Here is a 12,614-nt window from a genome sequence, read left to right as displayed (position 1 = left end):
TAATTAGGTATGTGAGTAGTATGTTATATGTCAGAGTCCAGGATCGTGCCACGGCAATATTGAAGCAAAAGAGTTCGGCATTTTTCGGTTTTAAAAGTCAAGTTGTTAGTACAATTGCTTGGTATTCTTACAGTAATGTACACTTCATAGTAAAGGATACACAAAGAAGGTCAATCACAAGTTTCCACTACTAAATTACACAATGCAAAAATAGAAAATACTGTGATCTACTAAATGTTGATCTGTCCACAGCTGTTTCCAGGGCAAGAGGAGCGTCCGTACTCGTGGGCGGTATACATGCTGTTTCACATGCACTTCACACAGATCCTGCACACCGCGTCTATATTCCTCACGCTATCTCTGGCCGTCTGGCGGTACATAGCGATCAAGTGAGTAGACACGTGACTGATATCGACTGGTTTAGATTAATGTATCAGAGATGGCGGACTGTTGGCACGTGACCTTTTTTTACTGATATTACGGAAGTGACTTTTTTTTACTGACTACGGTGTCGCAGAAAGGCTCGGTTGCGTGGTACTTGTAATAACTATGTTGGTCTGCTTATTTGTGTGGAGGTGCTTCGAAGGAATTTGTAATTTTTCGGAATAAAAGCGAGTCTCCGTTCTTTCTATTAAGGCAAGCCAACTTAAATTTCATCAACATTCATACAGGCTTTCGTCAAATATTGCTAATGATAATCCTTTATTAAAATTATTTTTAATATGTCAATCAACTTCAAAAAGGAGGAGTTTCTTTGCAGTTAATATTTTGTTATTCAGGGACGATGATTCAACGCTAAAAGTCCATTATTCCTGATGTAAATTTATGAAACTAACGAATTTTATTTGTTTTGAATATTTATGTAGAGACTATAATATAGGTAAAGTTAAGGAGGCAGTCGTCTTTCGTTGTATTTTTTTTTCGGTTCCTCTTCTATTCTTTGCCATGGGCAAACTGATACAATCGATTGCAAATAATAAATTATGTTCAAAATCACATTTGGAAACCTTTTCGAAATTTCAAATATGATATTAAAATCGAACTCCTATTTAAATTAGGTCGGGTTGCGTCGATTCAATATGATTTCTTAAAAGTGGCTCTGTGGTGGTAAGATTATTCTGCCAGCATTTTATTTACACCCTTGCTTTGCGTGCAGGTCCGTTGGCGTGAAAAAGTTTCCAGGATAAATATTTTCCCGGGACAAAAAGTATTCTAGCATTCAGAAGTAATGTAGCATTCTATTAATGAAAAGAAATTCAAATCGGTTTAGTAGTTTCTAAGACTAGAGCATTCTAACAATTAAACAAACAAATAAACAAATTCTTCGGCTTTTTATATTCGATCTACTATCTGTTATATTCGCCGGTAAAGTGAAAGTTCTAATGAAATGTATTGCGAAGCATTTGAAATAAACTTGTGATTACGTGATATTCCAATCCGCAGCAGTTCCCTCGGGAGTTAACTTCGTAATGGCGTGTTAATTTCATTTCCGGTTTTATTGCCGGAATTTAATGTTTTAACTCTTATTGTCTTTCTTGTCTCCTCTTTTGTCTTGATACACTTGCCTTAAATTATCCAATACATTCTCTAACAGCCAAGTGTTTTAAGATTATGTAGAGCAGACATTGAGAAATATGTCATACAAAAAAATTGCGCTCATGCGATGGTTACTCTAACTACTGTGAAGTAGCAAAATACCAATCTAAAATACTTCATACTTTTTATCACATTATTTGCATGATTTTAATATCCATATTACAACATCAGCATTTCCACGTTTTTAATACCCATATGAGAAAATTTCCATATATTTTTTTTATTTGTATGAATATTCAAGGGCGCCGTGACATCTTGTCACACGGATATTTCAAATAAGACAACGGCTTATTACCAATAGTAATAACTTTTGGAGCACAAATTTGAACCTGATGTTTGGTCGATAACCAACTATACGGTTTTAAATCTTTGTTAAACAGTAACCTTACAAGCAGCGTATTTGTAATAAAAGTCTATTTTGAGTTTTTTTATAGATTAGGCCCAAAAAGCTAACTCGCAATTTATTTCTAGAAGTACAATGATTTATATGAAAGTGAAACACACACATTCAAACGATCTGTTTGATGATAAGAGTTATGTGTTTGTAAATTTAACGTGTATTTCTGGTTCTAATTTGAAAGAATGTTTACATTATTATGAGACTGTAAGCTCAGTGTTTTTTTCTAATGAATGTACGTAACACATGTTTGATAACGTCTGCGTGCTGTACAAATAGTTTGGGAAGTTATTTAATATGTACATATCATTATCTTGTTTTAGCAACAAATATTTAAATAAATAGTTTTAGAGAAAAACATATTGTTGTGGCGTGATCAATTGGTGCATGAAATTTGACGGTGTTTTAATGGTATTATTATTAGGTCGTATGCACACTGTTTATTTTTTAGAAATTATTTTAATTATGGACATAAGTAGGTACTTTCGATGGATGTATTCTAGTATTATTAGTCCTCCTGTCAAATATATTGTGTATTTATGATATTGTTTTTAATTTTAAAGATATTATGTCATATTTTGCCTTTAACTACTTGATGTAATTTGATCACGAACTTCATTAATATTATTATTTAAGTCTCTCACTAAGAATACCTAGTGCATGTCGGATTCACATCTAGTATATATCAACAAAATGATTGTATTGTTCATATCTTTTACTTATAGCATGCATGATTGAGCATAATTATTGTGAATTACATACTAATAACAAAATTGTATTATATAAAATAAAAACATAATTAACTTGAAAATGCAGACATAGGACCACCAGAATGGATTTTCCGTGTCAATAGTTAACATTTGTGCAAAAATGGAAAAATATGGCGCGGATATAATATTTGCAATATTAATATTATAGTGTAGCATTACATGCACAATAAATTAACGTTAGCTATAAATTGTAATTTATATATTAATTGTAACGTACGTAATAAAGGCGAAATAAAAAGTCCACCTTTGGCTCCCGCAGATTAGAAGCAAAACAGAAACTGATTTATAAAATTACTTTTTTTTCCGATTTTGATTTTTTCACGATGAAGAAGGTATATTATACTTAAATTTATATCGACTTACGGAATTTGAAATTAAATTTAAATTCGAGGTAAAAATGTTTATTCCCCAAACGATTAGTCTACTCGTGCCTTATTAAATCTGTTCACATTAATTTTCCAGTTCATAACATTCCTTGGAAATTGTATAAAAAATATTTTTCTCTTATTTATGGTAATCATCTCTCACCATCTAAAGATATCAGATTAGGTTTTTTCCTTATTAGTGGTTAAAACTCTGTACTATTATATCTGTTCGTAATAAGTGTATTTGTGAATATTGGTACATCTTTATTTGGTAAGCACATAAGAACAATACTATACTAAGAAAACTGAACTAATATTAATTGTATGTGTAAACTGTTGATGTTCCTGTGTATAATAAATAAATACTAAAAAAAAGACATGTTATTATCATGGTGATAGACTCGCCACTAATCACATCACGGAATAAGTTTCGCTTCAATTGGGTATAACAGTTACACCGCTGTTTATTCCTTCGGGGATAAACGACCGGGGTGTGTGGCAAACGTAGTGTAGGACGCCTTCCAGCTATGTGGAGTGACGATCTACGAAAGGTCGCTGGCAAGAACTGGATGCGACAGGCCGAAGTCAGGGGAAAATGACTCATATTCAAAGAGGCTTATGTCCAGCAGTGGACAAAGATATAGGCTGATGATAATGTGTGTGAATAATAAATATGCCACCTAACATAGTGTTAGGAGCCAAGCTTATTTTCTAGTGGTATGTTGAAGTAGTCTTATCGTTAATTTTTTAAGTTTCTGTAACGTAATATGTCCCCGGGTTTTCGTCTGGTAAGAGGATGGTCGTAAAATATGAAGGAAATATTTTTGCAATTATAGATTATATATATTAGATTTTATATTTGAGTTGAGCGAGAGAGAATAATGTAGATGTAATGTGGAACAGGAAAGTATTTTAATTCACCTTTCTGTTACTAAGTTCAGGCAAATATCAAATAAATTGTAGTATTTGTTTTTGTCATCTTTAAAATATACATAATAATAAAACCCTTTTATTTATCTTTGATTTTAATGTCTAAAATTCGCGTAAACATAAGAAATCATGAAGTTCATTTTGATTAAGAGTCGGGAGACCACTATACACACAAAATTGAAGTAAAAATTTATGTAATATATAAAATATAATGAGAATACCTCTCTTATATGGTAATATAAAAGCCCTCGACTGTACATTATTTCATTAGCTTTTTATTGGGGTTTTTAAATTATTATATTATTATTTTTTATTATAATCATTATGAACTTTGCTCGGCTTCTGTGCGATGTTTCCTAACTATGGTATACTATAATTTAGTGTGTTATAAAACTCGAATAATTTTTATATAATGTTATTAATTCGTTTAATCCAGCCTGTGAAACGTTAACCTCATCTGTGGGATCAGCAGGGACAAAGGCAGATCAAATGAGGGGGTAAGGGGGTAAACAAAAAAAAATATGTAGCCATCCCCCAATCCCCACCTGCCTACGCCCTTGGCGACTCCAGTCAAATCTTTTTGGGTTTTAAGCTCAACGATTCTCTTTCTTTTTGTTTTTTTTTTTTTTTTTTTTTTTATCTGTTAAATGTTATATACATTATTTAGATTCCGTCAATATTAAAACGCCAACTATAATTTTCATCATCCAATACGTTGCCCTTAAACTAAGCAAGAGAAAACACTTTGTATAATATGAATTTAATAATTTGTACTACATACTTATATTAATAACTATATTATATCAACAATACGACTAAGTTAAACAAGCATTTTTGTCTACAGATATCCTTCGCACAGCCCAGCTCTTTGTACTGATCGAAGATGCTCTTTGGCGATATTACTCAGCTTCGGTCTTCCGCCTGTATTATGTATACCCTCATATTTTGTAAGTAATTTGGTTTATTACCCTGTGACCCCAGTGTCTGTTTCGATGGCGGTGCCATTTCATTATTCGCAGTAATTAGTAATGTACCTACAGCCTAGTTGGGTGTGGAACGAACTGTCGAGACGAATGTCCGCAGGTTCAAACCCCAAGGGCACACATTTCTGACTTTTCTAAAAAAATATGTGTGTATTCTTTGTGAATTATCGCTTGCTTTAATGCTGAAGGAAAACATCGAGAGGAAACCTGCACACCTGAGAAGTTTTCTATAGGAAACTTGAAAATGTGTGAAGTCTACCAATCCGCACTAGGCCAGCGTGGTGGCCTAAGGTCGAACCCCTCTCAATAGTAGAGGAGGCCCGTGCCCAGCAGTGGGATAGTATATAATACAGGGCTGATATTATTATATTTATTATTAGTCAATTGAAATTTTCGGAAGGAATTTAATTAAATACAAACATTTATTGCTGCAATAAGATTTTAATTGAATTAGCGTGAATAACATTAAAGCTATTTTATATATTTTAAAATGGATACTTCATGGATCTTAATAGATTGGAGAGGTCATCGCATTATGTTTGAAGTAACTTCTAAACAAGTTCTTGAACTATTTTTGTATCTTATACAATCGTATTTGGAACGTATTGTAAATAAACACAAACCTTATGAATCATTAATACAATATTTAGTATCATTAGATCATTAAACTATATTTAGATTTGGTTTGGAGAAGGCGTTTGAAACATAAACAAAATAAAATGAATGTTTGTGGAACCTTCAAGTAATGGTATTTGGGAATTTAATATTATTATAGGTTATAATGCAATGGATTTCAGTAAAGTCGAGCGCAGACGTATGTTAAAGATGTTAGCTAAATAAGGATTGATAAAAATTAAATGGTCTTGAACATTGACGTTTATTCTATAGGCACGAACGTCCTTATAAACTATTTGTTCAAAATCTGAACTAAAATGGCAACCAAAACGTCACTGTAATAACCTATGTATTCACTTGAACAACAAATAATTTTACTTATTTGACTAATACTTTGTATTCATCCAGGTTTTCACTCCATCCTGGAGTTCTTATATTATGAACGTTACTCTGTACATAACCACACACTGTCAATGTTGGAATCCTATTAAAGTCAGGTGTACGGATTGCAGTACATTTGAGTCGAATACAATGAGTGTGCCGAACGCCAGATCTAGTACGTAATACATATAATTCGATGGCCTTGAATGTAAACTTGTTTATGTTTAGTAATCAAATCTAAGTGAAACATTTTATAGTGTTTTACCATATTTAATAACCAAAATTTCTTGGTCATAGGATATCAGTAATTCAATAAATGTACCCAACTCGAAGGCTTGAAGGATATTATCATTAATCAATGTCTATTAAAAACAGTTACAAAGTATTTTGTTTACTACAAGTAAATTAATTTATTAGTTCTGCACCTAATAAATTAACAAAGGTTCAAGGGCGCGTGAATTTGTGGCCTAACACCATTAGTTCCCATCAAGTGATTGACAACGGTTTTACCCTCAAATAAAACAGGTAAAGATCGATACAAAATGAATGATAACTCGATGTTTAGTATAATATAATTTCGAATAATGAATCAACCTACTTCGAGTTTTCCTTTTTTGTAAACTTACTAATGGCGTATTCTTTTTTAAATAAATTCCTTTTTTTAAGTCGTCAAATCATTTAGCGGATAGTACCTTTATTATTTCATTTATAAAGGTACAAAAAAAGGAAAAGTATTAAAACCATCTTCTAAGTTGAAATTAATTTTCATCCAAATCATTTTTCCTTATTCATTATACCTTCAAATATAAAAACATATTATTTCTTTCCAGGTATTCACGATACACAAAGACTTCACATTCGACAAAACAAATCTACCGTCTAAAGTATATTTCGTCGACTCGAATTTCGACGGAAATCTGTACCAGATCAATTTCTGGGTTCATGCCGTTCTGATCAAACTCCTTCCTTGTGTCATCCTGACTGTGATAAGTGCGTGGCTGATTCGCGCACTTTATCGAGCAAACAGTAGAAAAAAGGCTCTTAAGGGGTACAGCGCTTGCCCTGCCAATACCGTTGTTAATGGTAACGGCAATATCTTCGCAAAGCGTTCCACAAAGAGGTCGAAAGCAGAAAGAAGGACGGATCGCACCACTAAGATGCTGGTCGCGGTTTTGCTCCTGTTCTTATTAACTGAGTTCCCTCAAGGCATATTGGGTAAGATAATCTCTATCTTAGTCTGCTTAGGTGGCGTAATTGTATTGGTATGGCCATGCTAGTTTCAAGTTTGACACTGGATCGAGTAAAGAGAAATTAGGTTTTTACGAGAATCAACCCGTAGTTTGCAATTGTGTCCTATAAATTATATATGCTATTTATTAGTGTTTTTTAAATTAGTACGGATAAACCAATTACTAAAATTAAGTTAATCATAAAAACATATTATAACTATATCAAAATACCAAACCAATCAGTACTATACTTAACTACATGAAATAATAGGTAAAATGAGTTCATTTCATAATAGTGCAAACATTCATACTGGAACACGTTCCAATCACTTGAAAATGTTTCAAACTGTCGTGCGCTGTCACGTCACGTCCGTGGAACCGGTGATCCTTAATCTAGATTCTAGATCATATAATAATATGTTTGCTGTATATAACATGGTTCATAACGTTTCTACCCAGCCCTACAGAAGGAAAATAAGCGTAATGCTATATATTACGTATTTGCTCGTAAATCATAGTGTATTAAGTTGTCAGAATTTCCGTAAATACGGCTCGTGATAGGCCATGAACGCTTTTTCGAAGAAGCATTAATGTCCTTTGAATCTGACTAAGCTTGATAATATGTGAGTTAGGATTACTAAAATTTCAAAGCAACCACAATTAATTTTTAATCTTTTGCGGCGTATGTTATGGAGAATATTTATAATCCGATGTACATAAATGATATGTTTGCAACTTTGTGGTGAATTATACAAATATTAAAAATAAATAAATTAATCGATTAACTACCTTTTTGAAATACACGTTCTTTCAAAATTTAACCTTTAATAATATAGTTATAACGTATTGGTTATTACCTTGTACTAAGTATTCCCAGAGATTGTAAAGGATAATATTATAAGAAAATAATTTATATATAATGAAAGTGATGTTTGAAATAACTTATTGTTAACAATAAACCTAATGGTCCTTACTCCATACCATAATATGAATTCTATAGCTGTTTCAGTACTATATCATTTTTTACAAGCCTGAAAGGCTTGTATATTTTATACTTAGCCTATTTATATTCAAATTAATTATAACCACCAATATTTTTAAAAAGTTGTTTAAAAAAACGAAAATTTTAAATTAATTTTGACATTACTTGCACTTTTGTTAGAAATTACGCAATTTTAATATGACTAATATTGATTGTACATATTTTTTTAATAAAACCTTTTGTCATAGGCCTCTTGAGCGGCGTTCTCGGCAGATGTTTCTTCAAACGATGCTACAACCTTTTCGGCGAGTTAATGGACGCCTTAGCGCTTCTCAACGGTGCGATAAACTTCGTGCTGTACTGTTCAATGTCAAGACAATTCCGCACCACCTTCGGGCAGATGATGCGGAACCGGTGCGGCTCCACTCAGAGAGCGAATTCACATACCGAACTACAAACGACTTATGTGTAACGGCGGGGCGGAAGGGCTCAGACCCTGGTTTAGAATGCAGGAATTTCGTGCTGTAGATTACAAGAACTTTGTGCTGTAGATTACAAGAACTTCGTGCTGTAGATTACAGGAACTTTGTGCTGTAGATTACAGTTACTTAGTGTTGTAGATTACAGGAACTTTGTGCTGTAGATTACAGGAACTTCGTGCTGTAGATTACTGGAAATTTAATGTTATAGGTTACAGAAACTCGGAAAATATAAGTGAATTGTGCAAGTGGTTATAGAGTGTGTGCGTTTGATTAAAATAAGAATTGTCCACGTTAAAAGTTATTGTACTTTAAAATCTATAAAAACATTTTTCGATATAATTGACAAATGCTTCACGCCAAGATTTTTTATTAATGTTACTGTAAGCGAATAAAAAGATGAGATAATGCTTAATGTGTTATCAAGATTTCCTGATATTACTTACGAAATGTACAAATTAAAATTATAATACAATCTTCCTTAGTCCTAAGAATGCTGTTTTTTTCTTTGCTTGGCGATATTAAATATATTAAATATTGTTAAATAACTCATACAAATGTGAAAATAATTGTCTACTCTTTAACATAGTAAGTATATATTGTATTTTTTTTAAATAGCATCTACTATTGCGGCATCGTACTTAGATAAAGAAACCTTCGCGGTGATATTTCCGATTGTGAACTGTACATTAACACATTATAAGTTTGAAAATATTTTGACCAACATTTTAAATACACCGCCCTTAAGACCTCTGGACGCTATTAAAACATTGCCTACGCTGTTCATATAAATGTATTATATTTAAAACATTAGGGCTTCATAGAATTCAGTCTTAAAGTATTAAGAATTTTTCTTACCTAGTGACGAAGTAATCATTTAGGGCGTAAATTAGGAAGATTTGACGACAAAACGACGGTATTTTTTTCGTCACTAGTGGCAAAGTGTTATTTTGGGCGTAGAATTGAAAGATTCAAAGGCAAACCGAAGGTATTTTCCTACTTATATGTAGGTCAGCAACGTATTCCCAAATTCACTGACACTGTGTACAGACAGTGGTTGTCCTTTGTCATCAAGAGACATCCGCTACTATTCATAAATATTCCTGGTCATAGAAACTGGGGCAGGTCTTTGATGAAGTTGTCCGATAACCAGGTCCATGTGGCGGGAAGAAGGATAAGGACTGACTTGGATAGAAAAATATTTCGTACAAGAGGCCTACACTCAACATTGGGCGGATATATAATGCTGGTGGTAGGATATATTTTATATCCGCCCGGATAGCGATCACCGTATACATATAGGTTGAAGAAACAGATTTAGTTAAGGACACAGCAATGCTTTGATTAAAGTCTATTCTAAGTGCTTCGATATGAAAATTTCAAAGTGCGTATGCATAGGATAGAACGGGGTTCTGCGATTAGTTACATTGATATGATGAGGTTATACTGATATACAACTTTAGTTCATTCAGCCAGCTGTCATCTAAACAAAGCAATGTCTATGAAACCTAAAAATAACTACTATGAAATTGCCAACTCTATGAGATTTTGTCCTCGTAGTAATTTGTGAATAATGGGTGTTCATGATAATCAATAAATCATGCTAGGTTCACTAAGTTACATATTTAGAAATCTCATGTTTTTACAACATCCAAAAACCATAACTTTAACAATAAAACTTTGAATTAATTTCAACAAAATCGAATGAGTGAAAAACACTCTTATTCCAAATATATAACTCATATTGTTTATTATAACCTACGGAGATCCACGAAGTTCGCTAACTCTACTACATTTCATTACTTAGTAACAATAGAGTTATATTAAATAACTTTTAACAGTGAAATAAAAAAACGTCTCGTTCCAAATATAGCATTATATTGTTTACTGTACACCCACTCAGAGTATTAATTCTAATTTGTATTAAAGCTATAAATAAATTTCGTGTATATTTTATTATATAAATAAAATTAGTTTTCGGATTTTATGGGGGTTTTTTATATTATCATTTTCTCCCGACGTTTCGAAGACTTTGCAGTCTTCATAGTCACGTGTTGGTAGTTTTTGGACGGTAGAAAATTAAAATATGAAAAAACTACGATATGATCCTAAAACTATTTTTATTTCGATGTCAAACATTCGCGTAAACATAAGAAATGATTATTTATTATGGATATTAATTTTTAATAATACAAACGTACGTGCAATACTGAAGGTATTTGTAAACAAAAGTGAGTCAATGATCTGAAATTACTTTCCAACTAACTTTAGTTTAGTAATAAAACGAGTTTATGGTCAGTAACTAGTGTTGGGCATGTTATGCTAAGTTTAGACGAGCGAGTTCCAGAAGCGTTTATATTGGCAGAAATATTTCAATATTTATATACATGTGGGGATTGGAACGTGCGCGGGAGTGGCACGGGATGGGGAAGGAGAAAGAAGTTAACGAGAGAGTGGGAATTACAGCAAAAAGAAACCCGATACAACATATAGGTTCTAATATGAATAAATACGGTACTCAACTCGTTCTGATGATAATTAGATTCTATATAAAGAGAAGCCGGTATTAGGTTATGGACCATTCGCCACTGGTACGGGTCTGCAATAATTAAACAAATAGATTAATTGCGTCGGGCTTTGATTTTAAATCCCAAAGTCCTACATACATGCGACTCGCAGCAAGTCCTGCAAGCTTAAAAATTGCAGTATTCAGCTTCGCGTGATGTTTACAGTAAAATTTGTTTGCTTATGTCGACGTTTATAAGTTTTCTAGGCTAAACTTTGCTTTAGACATAGAGTCGAGAATTGCATAGCCTCTAACTTCAGTAAAAAGTGAGGACGCTCTCGAAGGTTTATCGATATTAAAAATATAAGTACCGATATCTTCCACAATCTCAAACGTTTATAGAGTCTGTTAAAATGGAACTTACGGTCTTTATAATAAAGGTTACAATAAAAATGGTTTGTAGTACATAGTCAAGTAAATATATAACTTTTGTTTCCATCATATATTTTGATTGAAATTGGATAAAGCTATATTTATTGTGACACTATCAGAACACAAATTCATACATAACGGTGAAACTGTATTATTTACTGATTCAGTATGAAATGTCAGTATCTAAAATCAATGTCTTCTGTTATTTGCATGCGTCATTATGAGTAATTTTTATTAGAATAAATATGTGTTCAATGATAAATAATAGAACACTACTTATAATGAAAATAAAACTTATGACCCGACAAAATTGTTATCGATTAACGTAAGAAATATCGATACGTTTCTCGCTTCCCTATGAAAATTCCGTGATCACTTACTAACGACATAATTGAAATTCTTCATACGATTTATATTCAAAGAATATATTCTTAGAAACGGAAGCGATTTTTATTAAAATAAAAAGAAATATCCCTGACTACAGATATACTTTCACTAATATTACACAAACCAAACGACCGATACGACTGTCAATGAACAAAGTTTTTCCGGGATAAAAGTCCCACTTTATATTTTACCGGGCTAAACAGTAAACTATATTTATTTTTCGGATTTTATCGCGGTTTTCTCCGGGCATTTCGAAGATTTTGCAGCCTTCGTGGTCACGGGGGGGACTGAGGTGTTCATTGTTCATCCGCAAAGTCAAAGTTACAATATCAATAAAAAGTTGTATAATTGTATAATGTAGGTAGATATACCTGCATTTTACAATTATACAACTTTTTAAATTGTATAAAGTTTTATAAAATAAAATATAATTAAATTTAAATAGTTTAATTTTAATGTCTAACATTCGCGTAAACATAAGAAACCTATATTTTAAGTTAGACAAATCTCTATGAATACATCGGTGTAAAACAGAAACATATATTTTAAGTTAGACAGACCT

The 12,614-nt window shown here is 32.3% G+C and overlaps 1 protein-coding gene across 2 annotated transcripts in view; it reads left to right on the top strand.

Annotated features, from left to right (window-relative positions):
- LOC115447764 (sex peptide receptor) overlaps positions 1 to 10,712 on the top strand; it is a 34,199-nt gene extending 23,487 nt beyond the window's left edge. For both annotated transcript variants that reach the window (XM_030174982.2, XM_037439272.1), the window contains exons 4-7: positions 253 to 389; positions 4,903 to 5,005; positions 6,868 to 7,252; positions 8,497 to 10,712. In XM_030174982.2, coding sequence (XP_030030842.1) covers positions 253 to 389; positions 4,903 to 5,005; positions 6,868 to 7,252; positions 8,497 to 8,720 — 849 coding nt within the window. In that variant the 3' untranslated portion in view covers positions 8,721 to 10,712. The remainder of the gene's footprint in view (positions 1 to 252; positions 390 to 4,902; positions 5,006 to 6,867; positions 7,253 to 8,496) is intronic.
- Positions 10,713 to 12,614: the final 1,902 nt, after the last annotated feature.

This window comes from Manduca sexta, chromosome 16 (assembly GCF_014839805.1).
Source record: "Manduca sexta isolate Smith_Timp_Sample1 chromosome 16, JHU_Msex_v1.0, whole genome shotgun sequence".
NCBI lineage: Eukaryota > Metazoa > Arthropoda > Insecta > Lepidoptera > Sphingidae > Manduca > Manduca sexta.
This window is presented reverse-complemented; position numbering and strand designations above follow the sequence as displayed.